Source organism: Bubalus kerabau, chromosome 2, assembly GCF_029407905.1.
Source record: "Bubalus kerabau isolate K-KA32 ecotype Philippines breed swamp buffalo chromosome 2, PCC_UOA_SB_1v2, whole genome shotgun sequence".
NCBI lineage: Eukaryota > Metazoa > Chordata > Mammalia > Artiodactyla > Bovidae > Bubalus > Bubalus kerabau.
The window spans coordinates 52,872,340-52,896,934 of NC_073625.1; the positions used below are offsets into that span (position 1 = coordinate 52,872,340).

Genomic DNA, 24,595 nt, shown 5'->3' on the forward strand with positions numbered 1-24,595 from the left:
TATATCTTCCATTCAAGTAAAAGCCTGGCGTATATGAACATAAAACCAAAACGAGCCTCTATATTTCAGTATAACTCTTCGAGATGCAAGTTTTGACGTAAATTCTAAGCACATTTGCCCCTTTCTCTGTCATTTTACTAAAATTGGAATCAGGTGAGGAGAGCAGCTTCAGCATATCATTGGTACAGGCCATGAATTAATCTTTCTACCAGGCTTCCTGGTGATGACATTGCTGTCTCACTGGCTGTCTTTAAGCAGACACTAGGAATTTCAAGCTGAAATATCTGCATCCAGGCAACAGGTAGATCTATTGCATTATGAAAATTCAGTGTGCTACAGTACAGCATCAAATCACTATTTAATATTCCTCACTCCACACACTCTCCGAGTCACTCAGAATCCCAGAAAGAAAGAATCTAAAATATCTCTGCAGAGCAGGCAGAATCGCATTGCTGTTTGGACAGCTTTCTTTTTTGCCATAGAAAACTAGATTAATTGTTCACTTAGAGCTGCAAAGTCTGAAATATTGAAACAGGACCGAGTGAGATGCAGCATTCCAAAGAAAGAAGTGGTGGGTTCATTCATCAGAGCACATACAGGGGAGAGATGCCAGAATATCACGGGGCTGGTGGTGGCCAGGTTTTATGAGCTGTTTAGAGAAACTTCTACTTTTGAAGGCACAGCCCTCCTAATGTATGGCAATTAATTTTCTTAAATTGTTGTACAAGCGCCAATGATACTGTTTAAGTGGTGGCATTTTTACCCTGTGTACTGCTTCAAGTAGTAGGTTTCATATCGGTAATAGGTTCTTCGGCTCAGCAAACTTCTATGGTTATAAGAGAGTATAAATTCAAAACTTAATTATACTGTTGAAACAGTAATTAAAATGTATTGGCATGGCATTGTCAATTAAAGCTTTATTCATAAGCTTCACAGGAACCTGCGCTGTGTGCCCTGCTGCTGTGGAGAAGGCGCAGTAATGAGTTGGATGCCATTATTATGGGATAAACTACAAGGCTGTTATCCTAGCCTCCTTAAGACTTGATGAGGAGACACTGTATACTTTTCAGAAGGTTTAGGGAATGGTGTTTCATTAAGAACTATCTGCCCACTTCTTTGTGCCTGATTCAAAGTGTGCCCCGCTCATACCTTACCACCACCATGTGTCAGCAACCTGCTATTGTTTACTGCTGAAACCTACGGCTGGAGAGCGTTCCATATGTTCACACCGACTTTACTCTAACACTCCTGCTTGCATTAAAAGGATCCAGTGGCAAATGGCATAGCTTTCAGTGCTAAGGACTACTGCATTTTAAATCATTTCCAGATCACTTCGCAGCACATCTGCTAATGTCTTTTTTGGAAAAATAAGTGCCCCTTGAAAAGATAGTCTTAAAAAAGAATCACAGAGCAGGGAGCTCCTTGGGCTTGTAGAGGTCAGACAGATTTTTAGAAAATAGAAGAAGAACCCAAAATCACTTCAGCCCCTTAAATTTTTATTTTAACACAACTTAGAGATATCTGGATTCTTTCTTCTTTAAAAATAAGGAAACTGAAGCCAGAGAGTTTAAATTACTTATTCAAGGTCGACTTCCCAACCAGCTAGGGCTGGCGATCAAGAGGCCACAGTTCCAGTTGTAGAAACAATTCAGAATGAATCTTAGAGGAAAGTCTGAACCTAAAACTGTCCATCCAGACATGCTCTGGCCTTAACATTAATGAACTCTGATGCCTGGGACAGGGTACTTCTAAATTTGAACTTTATCTCTTCATTTACGGATTGGGATTTTTATCTCCACATACTCTCATAAAAGTATCAAATACACCCCAATCCAGATCTTCTTTTTGTTCACTAATCGTTTGAAACTTGTGACTCCTTTGATGCATTATTACATCACTAGACTACATAGACTCCTTTGATCTATCAGTCAATAACCCTTGAAGTGCAGTCACCCCTCTGTTTCATGTCTTCCTCAGCACCTAGTGACACAGAATCTTGATATTACAGTTGGTGTGTAACTGTGTCCATGTCACTGTCGTTGCTACTCTGTGGGGTGAGTACTTGGGATGAGTGAACCTCCCTTTGCAGTCCATCTAGTTGTTCAACAAAATGGAAATGAGTGAAAACTCAGGAAAATTCAGTAGACATGATCTGAGGAATATGGTTCCAGCCACCCAATGGGCTTTGCCTGGCAATCAGAAGACTGGTAAATACAATGTCTAGAGTCTCCTTTGCATTTTGCCCACCAAAGCTGTAAGTTTATGAACATGGCCTACTGTTTGGTTTGACACGTCCCTCATTCGCTGTTGGGTGTTGTGCCTGGTTCAGTGGGTTTTTGCTGGTGCTGCATGTATCTACCTCATGTTCACAGACTGTTTCTGTTAACTACTGCAGGTTTACACCCTATGAGTGGTATAACCCCCACCCATGCAACCCTGACTCAGACGTGGTGGAAAACAATTTTACTTTACTAAATAGTTTCTGGTTTGGAGTTGGAGCTCTCATGCAACAAGGTACAAGGTTGCTCATCTTTGTCACACGCATCCCCCGGTCTGCTGACAGGCTTTTATGCTGGTAAACTCCACCAAGAAGATAGGGGGTAGGCTAAAAACCAACTCAGAAGTTAAAAAAGATAGAACCTGGCTTCCTAGACAGTCCTAAAAATAAAAAAGACAAAAATATGGCAGCAAAAGAATGCCTTTGCTACAGATCGAAAATGAACTTCTATCAAGCAGCAAATATAAATTTTCCTAGAGGGAAGGAAAGGATAAATTACCTTAGAAATTATTTACCAACTGGCATAGATGGAGATATCTATCTTTTCCTTTTTAGTCATAACCTCACAAGTTACAATTTGAAAAGGGCTAAAATTTGAATCCTTTGAAAATTAGGTTGATTACATCCTTCCAATAGATGACAGTCCCTAAACCTGTCACCTAATCACCACTCTGACAAACCCTACTGGGACTCATCTTAGCTTCCCAGTAACTTTTTACAATCTCCCTCAGTTGGTAACCATAGCAACAGTAAACTGGAGATGTTGGAGGAAATAAAATTCAAACCACAGAAATGTAATATATTTTGTACATTTTCTATGATTTGAAGGATTTTGACTTTGTGGGGAAGGGAGGAGTGAGTTGTTTTAACCTTTGGAAGAAATCCAACACTTCTGTGGATTTTCCTCAGCTTTGATTCCAGGCGTATGGTCTAGAAAATACGTCTCCAGATTAAATGCATTAATTTAAGAAAATCATCAGTCACAGATGTTGTTGTGTTTGGAATATCTCCTTATTTGACAACAAGCTGCAAAATAAATTGGCAAAGGAAATTTCAACTAGGATATATATTAAAGATGTTTGTTACTTAGGGGTAGCCCTAAGGCTTCTCAGGAGGGACTTGTTATCATGCTACTCGAAGTGTTTATATTCTGTTTAAAAATTCCAAGGAGAGAGAACAGGATTTCTAGTGTGGAAACACCAAATAATTGAGCAAAGTGAGTAAATCATCTCAACACGCAGTTAAGTATAGTTTATTCAGGCAGTGCAAAGTAGGTGTAGACCCAGCACCAGATTTACTGGAAATCACTTGCGTGAGTTTAGAGCGTAAGACAGAACTATAAATCCCACAGGAAAACTCATTGGATGACATATACTGCTTTACCAGTGCATTTAGTTTTTAAGGCATTTATCTTGTGAGCAATCACTTTCAAAGAATGAAAGAGACTTCCTTCCTTACCAGTAGCTTGCCTTCCTATGCCATTAGAATAGAAAAATATAGCCTTGGGTTTCCTAGAGTACACAGCACGCCTGTGCAGGTATATGTGACCGTGACTGCCTTTTGTCATATGAGTGTTATTGTTGTTCTTTAGTAGCTATGTCATGTCCAACTCTGTGACCCCTAGGACTGTAGCCTGCCAGCTCCTCTGTCATGGGATTTCCCAGGCAAGAAAACTGGGGGGAATTGCCATTTCCTTCTCCAGGGGATATTCCTGATCCAGGGGTCAAACCTATGTCTCCTACATTGGAAGGCAGATTCTTTACTGCTGAGCCTCAAGGGAAGCCCATCATATGAGTGTACCCTCCCCCTAAATTTCTCTTTTATACTCTACCTGTTTGGAGTTTCCCATCATCCACAGCAAACCGTGGGATGCAGTGTCTGCTAGTTACCACAACCTTGGGTACATGACAGTCAGCCCCAACCAGACTCTGCTTGTTTTTCAAGAAGTTTAAAGTATCTGTCAGGTGAAAAATTATTATGATGTACAAATTTGCGGTACTGGTGACTGTTCGTGCATTTGTCCTTAGCATGCGGCATTGGACCGGGTAGCTAACTTCTATATTGACTGTTGCGCTCTTGCTAGCAGAAGTTTGTCACTGTACTCAATTGGAAACCATTTTGTTTAATTTCTTTTTTAATGTGATGATCAGGCTTTCTCTTTTCTACAGAGCGTGAGCAAAGTCTGGATCAGGATTGGCTGTCATGTCTGCCGTAAAAGGCACTAAAGAGACTTCAGCAAGTATTGTCTCTCATCCCAAATATTTCCTGATGACGTTTTATTCTACTTTTATTACTGTCATGATTTCATCCTCTAGAGTTCTGACCTTTAACAAATCATCTCTACTTGAGTGAAGTCATTTCTAGGTATATCAGTTAACATTGAGAGTCATGAAAGTCAGAAAACTGTGTGAATTTTTTTCAAAAGATGAAGTGTTGAGAAATTCATACCATCTACCAAGGGTTTAAAATGTTGTATGAGTAGGTTCCTATTAATTATTTTTAATTTCCAAGACAACTTCATTCAAATGTATAAATATGTTTTATTTTAAAGTGTGATAGATGTGAATTTATTATTGCATGTAGACAGTTGGTTATCCATCTGTCTGCCTAATTTTCCTGCCATATAATACACAATTATATGAATAATAAATTAAAACTTGATCTTTTCACAAATGCAACCAAATAAAATAAGGATAAATTCACAGCAGAAATTCTATACCTATAAGCTAAGAAAATATATCTACTAACTGTATTACCTATTTCCTATGGGTATTTTATGAAATAAATGGTATTTTAGTGATAGTCAACCAAAGATCTAAAATAATATCACACTGCCACGAGGCTGCTAGATCAATTCAACACAAAGATATGAAATAAACTTGGGCATTAAAATACACACCCACAGCATATAAATCCCATTAAACCACAAGATTACAGCAACAGCAACACACTATCTTACTAAATCCTTAGAAGCAATTTGATGAAAACTGTTATAAATCTGTGTAACATTACACACTCAAATTCAAACAAACAAACAAAAAATAAATAAATAAATAAAAAACACAGTGAAGCCATTAACCTCATTAAAAGAGCATAAAGTACAAAGAACAGCTTTAGAAGAATATAGCTAATTCAAAGCTAAGAAACTGCCAACATTTATCTGCATATTATGAGCCTGGAGCTGACTCTGATTTCATGAGCAATATTTGCATTTGTTTACAGATTAACCTTGAGCATAAATTCATGTATTTGTAGATTGGTAAACTCCAATTTCCCTTTCTATCTTAAGCCATTAATGACAAAACTTCAAGACAATCAGAACAGTGAAAGACTCCTTTAAACCAGATAATTCACCTGCTGAACTTCACACTTCAGATTTAACTTAGGGTGTTTTCCTTTCACTTTTTAAGTGGTCCCATAAACTCTATCATTTCTCCGAGTTTATGGGGAAAATGCTAAGAGAGAAGCAATGGTGAATTTCAGGCAAGCAGATTAACCAAAATCCATCCATGGATCAATACAATTAGGGTAAGGCTGCATATGACTTTCTGCCCCTTTTGGTTCTGCTGCTGGATTTATAACCTTCCATAGCTCAGCTTGATCAAAAGTTTTGAGCTAGAGAGCTTTCACAGATGCTTGTCCTTTGTGTAGGTAAACTTTGCCCATATACCCTTTCTTCAAGAGAGAAAGATGTTTTTTCTTTTTCTTGGTAAATACATTAAATGCCTCTATGTTCAGTTCAGTTCAGTCGCTCAATTGTGTCTGACTCTTTGCGACCCCATGAATCGCAGCACGCCAGGCCTCCCTGTCCATCACCAACTCCCGGAGTTCACTCAGACTCACGTCCATCGAGTCAGTGATGCCATCCAGCCATCTCATCCTCTGTCGTCCCCTTCTCCTGCTGCCCCCAATCCCTCCCAGCATCAGAGTCTTTTCCAATGAGTCAACTCTTCGCATGAGGTGGCCAAAGTACTGGAGTTTCAGCTTTAGCATCATTCCCTCCAAAGAAATCCCAGGGCTGATCTCCTTCAGAATGGACTGGTTGGATCTCCTTGCAGTCCAAGGGACTCTCAAGAGTCCTCTCCAACACCACAGTTTAAAAGCATCAATTCTTCAGCGCTCAGCCTTCTTCACAGTCCAACTCTCACATCCATACATGACCACTGGAAAAACCATAGCCTTGACTAGACAGACCTTTGTTGGCAAAGTAATGTCTCTGGTTTTGAATATGCTATCTAGGTTGGTCATAACTATGTTACCTTTTTACAAATAATCAGGAACTATCTGATAACACCTAAAATGAGTGTTTTTACTAAGAAGGGCCCCTTTCCACCTGCAAAACAGCCAGTCTTTGAAGTATAATTAAATTGTACTTTATTTGAGGACAAAATTGTGCCTTTTCAGTAAATATATTATTTTCAGTTAAACAAGAATCAACATTAAAAAAATAATTTTGACTTCAAAAATAACATAAAACAATAAAAGAATGATTCATCAGCTGTCAAGTACAGTTGCATCCAATATCATTTGACTTGTAAAACAGTGTTTTATTAAATGCATATGATAAATAGCATGATATGTAAATCTTTTGAAAGTTTCTCCCATTCTTTAATATTAAATAAAATGTTAATGTTAACATTTTAAAGCTTTCACTGTTGTACAACCTAGAACATTTTATTTCACACAATAAGATGTATATTAAACAGTACAAAAAGGCCAGAAGTCTGAGGATTTTTCAGCAAAAACAAGCAAACAAACTCAAATCTAAGCAACTAAACTGTTTATAAATTTTAGACATAGAATATCTCAGGGTTAAAACCATTAAAACCATCAAATGGAAATAAATCACATTTAAGCAGCAGCAGTGATAAATGATAAAAGATCATTTAGATTTTATTTGATTTTCTAAAAAGATACATCTGTTCACCTACACACAAGAGAATAAATGTTTGATAGATTTATGATTTTGAGTCACAAAAATGCATTATCTCTCTAGACTACTGTTGAATCATGAGTCTTCTCCCTTCTCATACCTCTCTTTAACACTCTTACTCTGGTGATACCATCACAGGATCAGAGTTGATGCCCAAAGCTCTCTCGACCAGAATAGTTGGAGGGATATGGTGGTTTTTCACCCTAATCATCATCTCATCCTACACTGCCAATCTGGCCGCCTTCTTGACAGTAGAGCGAATGGAATCCCCCATTGATTCAGCAGATGATTTGGCAAAACAAACCAAGATAGAATATGGGGCCGTCAGAGATGGATCAACAATGACATTCTTCAAGGTAAGGAACTAACAGTATATTCTCAATGGTCAACTCATACTGATGGAAAGAGGGTGTGGAATAAGAGTCTGTCCAAAAAAAAAAAAAAATTTTTTTTTAGGTAACTTTTTTATAAAATAAAATGTCTAATGACAAAATCTGATTACAAAGAACCCAGGTGCCCACAGCAGTGTAAAGCAATTTTTTCAGTTCATCTAGGTATCAGTTCTTCTATCCCCAATATAGTACACTCAGATCCACATATCTCTTCCTTCAGCATTTTTCTCTTGCCTTTACACCATTTAGATATCAATCCTTCTAGCCTCGATTTAATACACTCAGTTCCACGTATCAGTACCTTCAGTATCTTTTCTTTTTTTTTTAATTTTATTTTATTTTTAAACTTTACATAATTGTATTAGTTTTGCCAAATATCACATTCATTAATTAATGACTCATATATGGAACTCACAAAATAAAGTTCAGTTAATCTGAAATTCCAATCAAAATGTGTGAATATCATTGTTTGATGCATTGTGTTCTATACTGGATGAGACAGGAGCAGATGACAAGTAAATGTGTTGATAGTGGAATTTATTTGGAGAATTAAATCCAAAATATCCCAGGAGACTCCAGTCTAATATTGCATCTGCACCAGCAGGGATACTGCTCCCAGTATAGCCTGAAGCCTTCCCCATAGCCTAGAGAGCTTCCTGAGGCACCAAAGGAGATATAAACTAGAATCAATATAGTTTTAGTGTCAAGTACATTTTGTTGTTCATGTCTTTTAATGACTTACCCAGAGTAATGAAACTGATTTCAGCCTTGCATATAGAATAAGCTGTAGTGGTTTTATTATCAAATCTCAGATACTGTATCTCCCATGGGGGAAAATATGGATTTTAATAGATCCAGAAACCTTTAGAGATGACAAAAAACCTTAGAGATCAGAAAGATTTAGACCTTCACATTACTCATGAAAAGACCAAAACTCTCAGAAGCTAAATTATCTGCTCAAAATCATACACTTGGTTTAAGCCAGAGATAGGCTAGGACCTTCTTGTAAGAGGTAATTGTGCCTGTGTGGGTGGAGCGGGGTGGGGGGTGGGAGCGGGGAAGGAAAACAACAATTGTAACCAAAATAAACTCTAAAAACACTTTTGTCAACATTTCACACCCGGATTATGAAAATGAAATTGCCACCCCAGGACCAAGTGGACTACTCTGACTTGTGGAGAATATTAAAGTAGAGACAAAATATTAAGGCTAAAAAAAAGTGAACACATCTTGGTGTAACAGTTCACTAAAAATTGGTATTGTATATGTGTTTGTGTTAATCACTCAGTTGTGTCTGACTCTCCACGACCCCATGGACTGTAGCTCACCAGGCTCCCATCTATTACTTATGCAGTACATGTGGTTTAGCAATAACCAACAGTAATAGATAAACAAATAAAAACTTGTTTTAAGAGTAAACTAGGGGGCATCCCTGGCAATCCAGTGGTTGAGACTTCACCTTCCAATGCAGAGAGTGTGGGTTTGATTCCTGGTCAAGGAGCTAAGATACCATATGCCTTGGAACCAAAAAAAAAAAAAAAACAATAAACAAAATATAAAATAGAAGTGATATTTTAATAAATTCAATAAAGTTTTTAAAAAATGGTCCACATTCAAAAAAAAATCTTAATAAAAAGAGTACACTATACCAAGAGGTTTATAAAAAACAGAGTAATCTTAAAATGTTAGGATTTTCTTTTCCTTTATTAAAAAAAATGATTTTTTAAACACTTTTTTTTTTTTTAAAGAACTATGTCATTGATTTAATGAAGGTATAAAGGGTGGTGATTGTTTCTTTTTTGGACAAGTGTTGTTTTCAGGACAAATGACTTTAAATATTGGCTTTCCAACTTTCTGAAAGCTTAAATTTTCCTAAAATCAATAGTGTGAAGAAACATAAGCTACCCCCAGCTAGTAATTCATCACAATACTTGTCAGAAACCAGGAAAGTGACCTGCAAGGCATATAGGACTGAGGGACACTGCTAAAGTAGAATTGAGTATGTCTGAAAAAATGTCTGAAATTACTTACCTCTTTCACCAATATCAAAAAGTTTTAGAGTATTGGGAAAGGGGCAAGTAGAAGCAGAGAAGATTCTACGACTACTATAGGATAGTTAGTATACACGCTCAGTCGTGTCCTCAGTCGTGTCCGACTCTGCAACCCCATGGACTGTAGCCCACCAGCCTCCTCTGTCCATGGGATTTTCCTAGCAAGAATACTGCTTACTAAGATGCAAATCATAAATATAAAAAGAGGGAGAGGCTATGCTTTGGAAAAGCCATAGATCTGACTCTGCCACTGTCCAATCAATCACTGGATTCACACAGTATCCTTTAACCGTATTTCAATTTGTTTCTGCTCGTATGTTTCTAAATATAAAAAGTGTTGGTCCCCATGTCACCTGGCAGGACCCTGCTGCTGCTGCTAAGTCGCTTCAGTCGTGTCTGACTCTGGGTGACCCCATAGACGGCAGCCTACCAGGTCAACATATTAAGGTATTCTTGGATAGTGCTTTTCACTGAAATAATTCAGCGCTAGTCTCACAACTGCTGCTCCCTGGGCATTTTCAGAGCAGGTTCCTGCTTGCTCCCTGGTCCTGAAAATTAGGCACAAGTAAAAGTTTCTTGGGTGAGTGGGCAAACGAGACAATAAGCATCTCAGGGAGAAACACCCTGATGAGAGTACAAACGACAGGGAGATGAGAAGCATGCATTACACACTAGCTCATGGCCACACACTCTGCTCCTAAACACTTTAAATATATTATCTCATTTTATCCTTATAAAGGGCGACTGAGGAAAAAGCTAATATTATCCACATTGTACGATGAGGAAAACGAGGCATATATACATGCGTGCTAAGACACTTAAGTCATATCCCACTCTATGCAACCCTATAGACGATAACCTGACAGGCTCCTCTACCATGGGATTCTCCAGGCAAGAATATGGCAGTGGGTTGCCATGCCCTTCTCCAAGGGATCTTCCCAACCCAGGAATCAAACCTAGGTCTCCTGCACTGCAGGCAGATTCTTTACCTTCTGAGTCACTAGTAGGAAAGTAAATGAGGCATCAGTTCAGTTGACTTCAGTCGCTCAGTTCAGTTCAGTTGTTCAGTCATATCCAACTCTTTGCATGGACTGCAGCCCACTAGGCCTCCCTGTCCATCACCAACTCCAGGAGCTTGCTCAAACTCAAGTCCATCGAGTCGATGATGTCAGCCAACCATCTCACCCTCGGTCAACCCCTTCTCCTGCCTTCAATCTTTCCCAGCATCAGGGTCTTTTCCAATGAGTCAGTTCTTCACATCAGGTGGCCAAAGTATTGGAATTTCAGCTTCAGCATCAGTCCTTCCAATGAATATTGAGGACTGATTTCCTTTAGGATGGACTGGGTGGATCTCCTTGCAGTCCTAGGGACTCTCAAGGGTCTTCTCCAACACCACAGTTCAAAAACATCAATTCTTCTGCACTCAGCTTTCCTTATAGTCCAACTCTCACATCCATACATGACTACTGGAAAAACTGTAGTTTGACTATACGGGCCTTTGTTGGCAAAGTAATGTCTCTGCTTTTTAATATGCTGTCTAGGTTGGTCACAGCTTTGCTTCCAAGGAGCAAGAGTCTTAATTTCATGGCTGCAATCACCATCTGCAGTGATTTTGGACTCCCCCAAAATAAAGTCTCTCACTATTTTCATTGTTTCCCCATCCATTTGCCATGAAGTGATGATGGAACCAGATGCCATGATCTTAGTTTTCTGAATGTTGAGTTTTAAGCCAACTTTTTCACTCTCCTCTTTCACTTTCATCAAGAGGTTCTTTAGTTCCTCTTCACTTTCTGCCATAAGAGTGATGTCATCTTCTCACCTGAGGTTGTTGATATTTCTCCTGGCACTCTTGATTCCACCTTGTGCTTCATCCAGCCCAGCATTTTGCATGGTATATTCTACATATAAGTTAAATAAGAAGGGTGACAGTGTACAGCCTTGATGTACACCTTTCCCAATTTGGAACCAGACTGTTGTTCCATATCCATTTCTAACTATTGCTTCTTGACCTGCATACAGATTTCTCAAGAGGCAGGTCAGGTGGTCTGGTATTCCCATCTCTTTAAGAATTTTCCACATTTTGTTGTGATCCACACAGTAAAAGGCTTTGGCGTAATCAATAATGTAGAAGTAGATGTTTCTCTGGAACTCTCCTGCTTTTTTTGATGATACAACAGATGTTGGCAATTTGATCGCTGGTTCCTCTGACTTTTCTAAATACAGCTTGAACATCTGGAAGTTCACTGTTCACATACTGTTGAAGCCTAGCTTGGAGAATTTTGAGCATTACTTTGCTAGCGTGTGAGATGAATGCAACTGTGTGGTAGTTTGAACATTCTTTGGCATTGCCTTTCTTTAGGATTGGGATGAAATTAGGCATAGCTCCATTTATAAATTTATAAAATTTATTGATGGGAGAGCCAGAGTTCAGTCAAACTTCAGAGAGTTCTAGAAGACAAGCATCTTGAGGATAGACAATTGGTCGCTTTTGTTTGTCATTTATATCCTCAGAACCTAAAACAGTACCTGGAACATAGTAGATTCCTAGTAAAAGATAGTAGACACTCAGAAAATATGTTTTTAATAAATGAGCAAATGCACTGATGAAATCTAAGAGAGATGAATTCTATCAGAGAAAGAAAAAAGAAAAAGAAGGGAGGGAGGTGAAGAAGTGTATTTGTGCAGGCTGCTATAACAGAACATCAGACTGGGAAGTTTATAAACAACAGACATTTATTTCTCACAATTCTGGGGGCTGAAAGTCAAGATTGGGGGCCAGCATGGTTGAATGAGGGCTCTCTTCCAGGTTGCAGATTTCATGCTGTGTACTCCTGTGGTAAAAGGGGCAAAGGTCTTTTAGGAGCTTCTTTTATAAGAGCACTAATCCCATTAATGGCTCCAACCTCATGATTTAAACACCTCCCCAACACCTCACCTCCTTATGCCATCACCTTGGAGGGTCAGGATTTCAACATATGGATTTGGGGGGGAAACATTCAGACCATAGCAGGAAGGATACAGAGAGATCCACAGAGGAAGAGAAGCCGTTCTATGTTCTTCGATTTACAAGTTATCTCGTAGCCCAGCAACCCTATTTATCAAGAAGAAATTTATTTGCAAAAAGAGAACAAGGACTAAATCCGATTTAGTTTTCCCCTTGAGGGAGGCAAGCTGTCAGAAAGCTTCAGAGGGATCCACACTCGGGGATTTTAAGCTGGATTATTCTGCAAGGGAAGGAAACATGCCAGCCTTTTAGCTCTCGGTGTAGTTCCACCCTGTCACTGAGTGACAGCAGTTAAAGTCACAAGGACTCAGTTCTGACCTGGCTCTGCATTAATGCATCACCTCTGCTGTGCCACTACGGTGTCCCTCCTTCCCTTTCTCTCTTAATCAAAAACAGTATCCTCTCTTAGGTTGTGGAATCAATAAGGAAAGCTTCCTTTACCTGGTCTAGCTTAGCACATTCTGATCTACTGTTGGGGATGTAATGACCCTTGCTCACGTGGGTTCCATTCATACTCAGTCACAAGGAAATTTCTAAGAAGCATTTTTTCATCACATGATGTGCTTTTGTCCCCTCAATATCCCCAAAATATCCCTTCAGCACATCCAAATGGTGAAGCCGACTCTCTGCTTTCAAGATGATTCGAAGTTGTTTCACAGCTGAAGAATAGGCAGTCGAAACCTGAAAAGGATGATGGAAATTACTAAAATCCATAATCAAAGTGCACTGATCCTTCACATTTGGTCTCTGGGACACAAGCAGGAGATGCTTTTAGTAGAGGTTCTGCTGGAAAAGGGCTTCCCAGGCAGCACTGGTAGTGAAGAATCTGCCTGCCAATTCAGGAGATGCAGGTTTGATCCCTGGGTCAGGAAGATCCCCTGGAGAAGGAAATGGCAACCACTCCAGTATTCTAGCCTGGGAAATCCCCTGGACAGAGGAGCCTGGGAGACTACAGTTCATGGGGTTGCAATGAGTAGGACACGACTGAGCACACACACATACCACACACACACACACACACACACACACACTGCTTGAAAAGTGTGACCAGAAGTTGCTCACTAAAATTTCCATCCAAAGTCATTTACTTTTTTTTTTAAATCTAGACTGCTATTTTTGTAGACAACCTGGCCTTATATTTCAGATTTGGGATATTTGATTTTCAATGTGAAAAAAGGCTATTTTTTTTAAAATAGCTCAGATGAGGTTTCACTATTCATCATCTGAATTCAGACAAGGCTGAGGGAATAAATTGACATTTATTAATCACGTGCTGGGTCATGGTATGACTTGTCTAAGACCAGGGAAGCCAAAATAGTTTTCCTTCACAGAGCCATTTGTATGTGGAACAATCACAGTGATCACCAGAGACTGTATTTACACAAAGAACTGGGGTTAAATCATAAATTCAAATACATGTATATTCACAAAGTGTTATAGATGGACACCTCAAGATACCTATATGCTAATGCCTATTAAAATAAAGAACAATTTTAAGTTTTGTGGCCAAGGGCATTTAGTTAATGATGCTTATTAAATATTATACTTCCTCAGGGTCATCTGCACCTGAGTCTTAAAGACCTTAGCACTGTGGATGATATAATGCCTATTTGATGACAGGGTGTCAGTCACCATGAGACCAATTACCAGGTCAAAGTTAAAGAAAGGCAGAGTGTTTTATCAACTGTCCAGGGACTGCTGAAGATTTTTAGGAGATTCTCCAAGTATAAGGAGTCCTTTTATTTGTCCTTGTCGGGCTATCTATCAATTTTTAAATGGAATCTTTTTATAAATCAATATGTTAATAATTCAGAACTTTAAGAGACTACATATAAGAAAACTTTTTAAACAAATTCTTTTGTTATTTTCTACTCGAGAGAGAATACTAATTGATAATATGATATTAATTATATTGGTTTCTCAGTATAATTCTCAATATAATATATAATATATATTTCTCAAAATAATATATATTTCTCAAAATAATTAATATGATATTAATTATATTGTTGAATTGCTTGGTCCTTTCAATTGTTTCAAAATCCTGAATGATAGACTTTCCTGCCTTCCCCACTGTCTGAGGCCAACCCAGCATCTTAGGAGGTACAAAGAGTGGTCAGTTCAAGATCTATGGACATAACTTGAGACAAGATTTCCTAAGGCCATTTCCTCTCTTATACACAATGTTGAGAGCAGTGGCACCCAAATACAACTTCTCCTTTTATGTTAGAGCACTAAGGTACAAATCTTCTCCATGTCTCGTAAAAAGTAGGACATGTGAAAAACTACTTTCTCTCCTTGTAATTATTAATTCCATTAATTACCTTTGGACAAATGGAATAGCCCAAACTTTGGTCTCACAGTGACAGTTTAGCAACTCATATCTTTCTCCTAGATGAAGAAATGATTCTCATGTTAAAAGTTGAAGAATCATTTAAGGCCTAAAACAAGGGTTTTTCTCAGTGCCTCTTGCAAACTATCATCCAAGAATACTGATTTGGGTTCATTGTTCAGATTAGGGATCCCAGCCAGTCTTTTCAGGAGATATAGCTAGTATAAAATTAAAACTCAGAGGAAAGCTTTGTTCTACAGCCAGATAGCCTGGGTTCAAATTCTGATATTACTGCTTACTAGCTGTATGCGTGCATACGTGCCCAGTTGCTTCAGTCATGTCCAAATCTTTGTGACCCTATGGATTGTAGCCCACCAGGCTCCTCTGACCATGGGATTCTCCAGACAAGAGTACTAGAATGGGTTGCCATGCACTCCTCTAGGGAATCTTCCTGACCCAGGAATAGAACCTGCGTCTCCTGCATTGCAGGCAGATTCTTTACTGCTGAGTCACTGGGGAAGCCCCATTAGCTATGTAGACCTTGGTAAGTTATTAAATCCTCTGTACCTTGAAATGTTATTTTAAGAAATACATAACTTAATAGAGGTAGTGTGCTTGTAATACTAATTGGCAAATTATAAACATGAAAACTGTTAAATAAAAAAATAAAAAATGCTAAAGATTATTATAATTATCACTTACAACATCATCACCATTAGCATCCAATCCTTATTCCTAGCTATTAGTCCTACTTTTTCAACTTTCTGAATTAAAAAAAAAACTCTCTAGTTTGGTCTTTGCTCAGATTCCTAACCATCAGCGATCCCTAGGCAGTGTGGCTTCTGGTACTGGACAGAAAAATTCCAGAGAGTGCCAGTGCCCAAATCTCGAAGACTTTCAGAGGCCAAGTCAGACGACAAACTTAGTCCTTGGAAGCTTTGCTGAGCACATACAGGCATTTGCAGAAGAACCACTTCCAGATGGTAGATAAGCAGCAGATGGTGAGGCTGCCCTTAGAATTCAGCTGAGAAGAAGAATGAGGCAGTTCAACTCAATTCAGTTCAATTTAGATATTTTTCCAGGATCTCCACTTTGACCAGTACTTGAAGTTGGCACTGTAAGAGATAGGAAAGGGAGGATATAAAATTTTGCTCAAGGCTTAAAGACCTGAATAGCAATAAAGAGACAAGAGGGACACAGACCTGTTAAATACAATACAGCATGTGATTAAGTAGCATGTCTTAAGCAGACAAGAAATGGTGTGAACATAGGAAAAGTCCTTGTGAACCCAGAATAGAAAATACTCATGTAAAAAATGACTCTCAGTTGAAGCTAGCCTTGTAAAAATCATCTCAGACCCAAGTCAGAGGATTACGTAGATTAGATCATGGTTCAGTCGAAAATGACTTGAATAAAATAGATTTTTAAAAAATCGTAACAGGTTTGTCATTGCTGGCTTTAATGGTCTGGGGACTTTGGACCTGCTGTGGGAATAAGGGAGTCTCTAACCTTTATAATCTCCTTCCAGAGAGTGGCTAGGTGCTTTCATTAACTCAAAAGATATTTCAAGAAAGTTACTGCACCAGTGCCTCTGAAGCAATGAGGCATTATGGGCAGACAGGTTTCAGACGGAAATAGTCATGTAACGAAGCACAAAATGAAAGACATTTCACAAACTTGTCTGCAGAGGAAGGAACTCTTCACATAGGAGCTATTATCTCTTGTTTGAAAGATCCAGCCAATCCTGCCATCAGTGTTCAAACTGCCAAGTACCTATAGTTTAAAAATGTATTGCTTAGGGAGAAATCCATGAGGTCAATTTAAAAGTTAACCTGTTTCAGTGCCTGATACATTGCCTGTAAGGGACCAATCTTTAATTCTGGACAGGAGAAAAACATGAAAAATGTTTTAGCAAAGGTGTTTAAATCCCACTGAGGGAAATTGTTAAAGGGAACACATGAATTTTTAAAAACCTAGGAGATTCTGCAAATGTCGTAACTTTCTGTCAATTCAAGGTAAAAGCATAATCAACTGGAATGATCATATTATATATTAATACATTTGAAAGATAGAGGCCCCTCACTATAGTATAAATGCTTTCATCTGAGAATGCTTTCTTCAAAATTACTTTTGTAAATTAAATCATATTTTTAAAAATCCAGGATAACTTACTATTTAATGAAATAATATATCTAATCATGTGTTAAACTTCCCTAGTGGCTCAGATGGTAAAGAATCTGCCTGCAATGTGAGAGACCAAAGTTCAATCCCTGGGTCCGGAAGGTCCCCTGGAGAAGGGAAAGGTTGCCCACTCCAGTATTCTTGCCTGGAGAATTCCATGGAAAAAGGAGCCTAGTAGACTACAGTCCATGGGGTCCCAAAGAGGTGGAGATGACTGAGAAATTATCACTTCGCTTCAATCGTGTGTTAAGGGAAATGATCACTTTTAAGGCAACTGTTCACCTCTGATATACCTGTTTTACAAGTTTGGATGCCTGCGTGGCTAATTTCTGTGTCTGTGATTTTTAAGGTTTTTTAATTTTTTTAATTTTATTTTATTATTTATTTGCCGTTGCACTGGGTCTTTGTTGCTGCGCGGGTTTCCTCTAGTTGCAGTGAGCGGAGACTACTCCCCACCTGTGGTGCATGGGCTTCTCATTGCTTCTGCAACGGTGCAAGTGGCTTCTCTTGTTGCAGAGCACTGGCTCCAGAGCACAGGCTCAGTAGTTGTGCTGCATAGGCTTAGTTGCTCTACAGCATGCGGAATTCTCTTGGACTAGAGATCGAACCTGTGTCCCCCGCATTGGGGAGTGGATTCTTATCCACTGTACCACCAGGGAAGTCCCTTTTTTTTTTTTAAATCAATGTCTATCTAAAATAAAAGTAAGTTGGAGATGACATTTTGAAATGTAATTGTCTTTGGTATTTTATTTGTTCTATAAGTATGTATTTACCATATTTATAAGACCATTTGTTTACAAGATAACAAAAATCAAATATCAATAATCTATCCTTAGTGTTTTTGTGTGGGATCATGGATATATGTAAAAATAAGTGTATAAATAGGTGTATGTGTGTATATATATATATATATATAAAATCTTTATATATGTTAGCCTGAAGTAGAATTGCAGTTATTCATTCTACTGAATAATGGGATTACACATCTTTACTGTAGAAGTCCTATAACCTGGTTGAAGAAATAATGTGATAATGTGTATTTCAGTAAAAATAAAATATTAGAGGGCTAGGTCTATAAAACGCACATACTGATACTATCAGTATGTGCGTTTTATAGACCTAGGATTGTATTACAATTCACACATATTTTACCTGTTATAGTAAAAACCCTGCAACTGAAACCAATGAAACTATATGAAATAAAAAATGCTGTTAAAAGAAAAAATATAAAGAATACCTACATTTCTTTTTAGGTTACAACTGTTGCAGTTCCCAAAACACTAATTTTTTTTTTTTGTCTAAACAAATATAAGCTGTCTAAATTCATGTAAATTGTTTCCATGAATTGTGTGATGGCTACAAGAATTGCAACAGCGCTAGTTATAATAGAAAGATGCCACAGCTTTTTACTGCAATTATTTTTTTAGAAAATGTGTTAATGGTGTTAAAATGTCAGCCAAGTCATAATTTTGATGGTCTGTGTGTTAAAACAAATAGTTGATTCCCTATTAGTTAAGAACACATACCCTAGAGCCAGATTGCTAGGGCCGGGTCCTAGTTTCTCGTTTCTTTATGTGGCATTCTGTTTCCTCATCTGTAAAGGAGAAATAGTAATGGTATATTTCTCATATGAACACTGTGACGATTAAATGGATTAATAATGCAAAGTGCTTGAATCATTTTGGGCACACGGTAAACACTGCATGTGCTGGTTATTATTACTATTTTCAATAAGCAGTTTTTAAGTGTACAGAGACCAATTGTAAATCATTTCCCATTGAGAGTTTAACTTGCAAGAATTATGAGAGAAAAAAGATAAATAAATAGTCATCAACTGGTGATATAGTTATACTCCCTTATAAAAAATTTTAGATGAAAAAAACACTTATTCTTTGCCAACAACCTTTCATCAGCATCAGAATAGCCATATAATCAGGTTTAACTAGACAAAATAAATGTATTTAAACCTTGGTACCCCTGTAAGATTAAAAGAAAAAAAAAACTAAAGAATTTCAGATTTAATAAATGAGAACTTTTCAGTTTTAGTGATTTTTGATAAGCTCAGAGTACTTTACAAATCTTCTAATTAACCTTTGACATATTCAATGAAATAAAATGCAATCACTATTTCTTCTTTTTAAACATATATTATTTAGAGCAATTTAGCAGGCTGAGACTGTAGAAGATTTAGAAGTGCAGAAACATCCAAACTGTTATTCGAACATTTTGCTTGGTCTTTTAATATTTATGGCAATGTTCCATAAAGCATGCTTTTATTTTTAAGAATTATTAAGATTTGTGTCTTAAAAATTATCTATTAAAAAATAAACTTAATTTAATTGCTCTTAAAATAGTACTTTCTGAGCAAACAGAAAATAAATATTGCAAAACATAGTATAACAGAGGATGGAATTCAAAAATAAGGGGGAAAAGACCTTCACTGTGTGTTGGCTCTTTAATCAACATGACACCTGGGTGTCACTTCACTGTTGTTGAAGTCAGGACCTGCATGAGTAATGTGAAAAGGCTGTTCTGAAGAGTAGAACCTAGGAGTTGAAGGATCCTTAAGTGCAACTTGTCCAACAGCGAAATTCTTCTTGTAAGTTCCCAGTGGTAGAAAATGCACGATATCCTAAGGTGCTCAAGCCATCTGCAGATAGTTTTAACTGCTAAAAAGGTTATTTCTTAGCCACATTCAGGGTCTTTCTATCTAAGCTCCCCAGTTTTTCAAATGTAGACTAGAAGGCCCTCCCACAACTTTCTAAATGAGGAAAGAAAACTTTAAATGAAACCAGAAGGGTGCTATTCTCTGACCGATTATATTTTCCACTATTAGGCTGGAGCAAAATAGCAGGAGGGGACCAGAGAAATTTAGAATGTTCCCTATATGCCTTCTACTTGACCAAGTCCTCCACCAAGTGACCATTTTCTTACCGAGGAAAATTTATGCCCTCATTGAGTCACACTCCATGCCAGCTAAATTTCCCTTCTAGCACCTCAGGGAACTCAAGCCAAGATCAACCTTCTACTCCAAAAAGGAAGATGTAAATATGACCATGACCTTAAGGATCATGATTCATGACCCTGAATTAATTAATGACCTTCAGCTATATTTGTTGTTATTGTTCCATCAGTAGGTTGTGTTCAACTCTTTGTGACCCCATGGAGTATAGCCCTTTAGACTCCTCTGCCTATGGGATTTCCTAGGCAAGAATACTGGAGTGGATTGCCACTTCCTTCTCCAGGGCATCTTCCCAACCTAGGGATCCAACTCATGTCTCCTGCATTGGCAGGTGGATTCTTTACCACTGAGCCACCAGGGAAGTCCCATCAGCTCTACAGAGTCGTGCTAATCAAAGTGTGATATGACACGTGTTGATTCAGGGAACATTGTGTTACCAACCTGCAATAAGATTAAAAAATAAAATGAGAATAAGAGTTTAGAAGGGCTGTAGCTCGATTAATGGATACTTCTTGAATATAGACCGCTTTGAAGTCTGTCAAAATTTAATCTGGTGAGCCACACCTGGTATGAGTGATATGAATCCCTACCTACCATAACACAGTAGGACCCCAGATAGGTCTGCCCTGGAAGGAAAGCATAGACAGTCCTTCACTGCAGATGATTTGAGAACCACACTTGATTGGGATCAATAACAAGTGTATAGGTTTTCAGTTGAATCTTCTCATGTTTTTCCACGTCCTTCAGTACATAAATTCCAAGAAGGACTCCTCCCCAGGTGGTCTATTTCTCATGAATGAACTGATCATTTACTTTGTTTTGTCCTCAGCTTCCATGCATGCAAGCTAAGTCGCTTCAGTCATGTCTGACTCTGCAACTCTATGGACTGTAGCCCTTCAGGCTCCTCTTTCCATGGGATTCTCCAGGCAAGAATATTGGAGTGGGTTGCCATGCCCTTCTCCAGGGGATATTCTTGACCTAGGGATCAAATCTAAGTCTCTTATGTCTCCTGCATTGTTAGGAAGGTTCTTTACCACTTAGCTCCACCTGGAAAGCCCTCTAGCTTCCATAGACCACACACAAAAAAATCCAATTTTCCACCTATTTACAGTATTTATCTTTAATAAAATTTAAATATAATGGAAAAATGGATGTTTCATGGATTTTTTATATGGGGCTAACTCCTAGTTTGCATTAACATGATACCAAATCACAAATAACCTCCGGGCATAATTCGAGTTCATGAATATATGCTATAGTGTCACAGGTAGATCATAAGGTGAAAATCATTCTCAGAAGAATTTAGCAAGATTGACATTCACCTACCCAAAATAAGCATGGAAAGACCATGCTTATTGGTCATTAATTATATTAATAGCTGAAGGTCATTAATTAATTGATTAGATTGCAGGGGATTGAACTCTGGGGCTTCTCTGGTGGCTCAGATGGTAAAGAATCCGCTTGCAATGCAGAGACTCAGGTTCGGTCCCTGGGTCGGGAAGATCCCCTGGTGAAAGGAATGGCAACACACTCCAGTATTCTTGCCTGGAGAATCCCATGGACAGAGGAGCCTGGTGGTCTATAGTCCACAAGACCAAGGAATTGGACATAACTGAGTGACTAATCTAACACTGAGGTCCAGTATTATCTATGGTACATATTAACCAGTTTTGTGACTTTCATGAAGTCTCCAAACCTTCTGTACCAAAATTTCCTCCTCTATGAAAACAGGAGTTTGAATAGACCAGTTTCTTTTTTTTCTTTTTTTTTTTTTTAATTTTATTTTGTTTTTAAACCTCAAACACTGTATTAGTTTTGCCAAACATCAAAACGAATCCGCCACAGGTATACATGTGCTCCTCGCACTGGGACGACCCAGAGGGCTGGTGTGAATAGACCAGTTTCTAAAGTCTCTTGACAACTTAAAAATTTCATAATTCTAAAAAAAAAAATTTCCCTTAAGGAAGTTTCGTGATGGAGGAATAATTTTCCCAGCAGTATATTCACTGCCAAAAGACAGACTGACCTCTTTGCACTTGCACAAGTAGCTCTTTATTATAAATTTTGCATTATCAGACTCTTCTAGGCTAAAATTACCCAACAAATTAGGCATTGACCCCAACCTCAAAAAAACACTTTTTCATGGTGACTTGAACCCCAACTTTCAGATATCTCTGAGAGTGAGGAATAATTCACACAGGCCTGATCATGACAAAATGGTTTCCATAACACACCAGTATCTAGAAGGTACTGTTTATTGAATTGCTATTTGTCTCATGAGACTTTTCTCAAGGGGCTCTTCAAATGCTTAACAACCCAAAATAAAGCCATCTGGCCTCCCTCAACTCATAAAGCTGACAGCATTAACCCAGGTCTTAAATAGATTTAGGAATTGAGTGAGCCCCCAGGAACACTTGAACATGAGTAACCACGCTAGTGTTGAATTCACAGGTATTTCATTCATTGCTTACGACCACAAATCATGTTTTAAATCATCTTACACTCCTGAGATGGTAAGATGATAAGCCCTGTGCCTACCAAAGAAGCTCTGTGTGTGTGTGTGTGTGTGTGTGTGTGTGTATGTGTGTGTGAGTGTGTGTGTGTGTGTGTGTGTGTGTGCCATATACAATGTGTGAGCTAGAGATAGCTCGAAATTATCAGTAATTCCCCTAGTGTCTTTCATCTTTCAAATTAATAGAGGGAAGTGCTGATGCAAATGAAGACAAATACAGAAAAAAAAATTGAAACAATATGGAAATTACAAAACAAAATGTAAACAAAATCATGCAACACTTTCAAATGAAAATTTAGTCCTCATTATCTAAAACACAATTGGAATTTAAAACTAAGTATATACAAAAAAGGCATATAAGAAGACAATAAGAAGAGTTTTCTGATCTGAATTTCAGTCTGAAAGAGCATTTGCTCTAATTTTTCTAGAGAAGATAAGGGTAATCAGCAGTTCTTTCATAAATAAAGCAGAGAAACTCTGGGATGTATCCCAAGGCTGTCCCTGCAAAGGAATGTTAAAATTTACATACCAGAACAGTAAAACAATGCCTACTGAAGTTAAGTAGTGGAAGGCAATGGAATTAATGAATAGAGTCTTGGGGTGATCTAGTCACCCCTTGGCCCGTGGGGCCTTGAGGTCGTCTTCTTAAGTGGCCAGAGTTCACTGGGCAAATGCTGTCATTGATACCACTGTTGTCTCTTCCATTCTGAAATCAGCAAAAGGCAATGTCTTAGATCAATGGGGCAGGATCTCTTTTTTCCTCCATAGCTGCCTCAGCACCCCCAAGGGTTTTTCCTTGACAACTACCAAACTAAAGTCCCAGGATCATCAATATTCGTTTCCTACCTAAAGCGAAAGAATCCTCCCTACACAGTTTGCATCCCTGGGCTTTTGAATAGCTTCAGGGCCTATTTTCTCAGCACTCTCTGCTGGCGGGTGTGTTTGTTTCCCTGCAGAAATCGAAGATATCCACCTATGAGAAGATGTGGGCTTTCATGAGTAGCAGGCAGCAGACTGCCCTGGTCAAAAACAGTGATGAGGGGATCCATCGAGTGCTCACCACTGACTATGCCCTGCTGATGGAGTCCACCAGCATCGAGTATGTGACGCAGAGAAACTGCAACCTCACCCAGATCGGGGGCCTCATTGACTCCAAAGGTTATGGAGTGGGAACGCCTATTGGTAAGAAAGGCAAGGCAGTATCCAAGATGGCGAACGTTAATTACAAAGTATAGAAGGGAATGGACTCAGACATATCTATCCCACATTCTGAGAAAGTCTACAGTGCCTTCCATGTACTAATTAAAAGGGAAATGCCCATACAGATCATAGACACGTTCGAATTAAAGAGTCTAAGATCTTCAATCTAATAAACTTTCAACTCATTATTTCTTTCAAGTTCTGCTACTGCATATATGTTTGAGGTAATAGATTTTATTATTTTACCCCAAATATTGTTTAGCAATATCTTCCAAATTAACACTCATCACATTATGTTCTCCAATACATGCCTATATAGTTCTTTCTATAGTAAATTTTACTAGAACACCGCAAAATTAACTAAGCATATAGATGACAAAATTAAAGAGCTAGTGTTCCATGTAAGTAGAAAACAAAACTGTATCTATCAAAAGGAAAAAGTCAAAGATTAAATTATAATTTGATCAGACAATATGCCAGATTCAATCATTAATAACTATCTAAAATCTCCAAACAGTCCTTGTTGTTCAGTCGCTAAGTTGTGTCCAACTCTTTGCCACCCCATGGACCGGAGCATGCCAGGCTTCCCTGTCTTTCACTGTCTCCCAGAGTTTGCTCAAACTCATGTCCATTGAGTCAGTGAGACCATCCAACCATTTCATCCTCTGTTGCCCGCTTCTCCTTCTGCCCTCAATCTTTCCCAGCATTCAGATCTTTTCCGGTGAATCAGTTCTTCATATTAGATAACCA

At 38.3% G+C, this 24,595-nt stretch overlaps 1 protein-coding gene and 1 long non-coding RNA gene across 9 annotated transcripts in view; one reads left to right on the top strand and one right to left on the bottom strand.

Moving 5' to 3' along the window:
- The window catches only part of GRIK1 (glutamate ionotropic receptor kainate type subunit 1), a 481,020-nt gene that overhangs the window by 428,577 nt on the left and 27,848 nt on the right, over nucleotides 1–24,595 (top strand). For all 8 annotated transcript variants that reach the window (XM_055567715.1, XM_055567717.1, XM_055567716.1 and 5 more), the window contains 3 exons: nucleotides 2,396–2,514; nucleotides 7,350–7,567; nucleotides 23,602–23,827. In XM_055567715.1, the coding sequence (XP_055423690.1) occupies nucleotides 2,396–2,514; nucleotides 7,350–7,567; nucleotides 23,602–23,827 (563 nt within the window). The remainder of the gene's footprint in view (nucleotides 1–2,395; nucleotides 2,515–7,349; nucleotides 7,568–23,601; nucleotides 23,828–24,595) is intronic.
- LOC129643343 (uncharacterized) lies at nucleotides 12,383–20,230 on the bottom strand. The gene is made up of 3 exons (XR_008710244.1): nucleotides 20,106–20,230; nucleotides 13,100–13,339; nucleotides 12,383–12,485 (listed from the first exon to the last, which is right to left on the bottom strand). It is a non-coding gene; the product is annotated as an uncharacterized LOC129643343 (long non-coding RNA).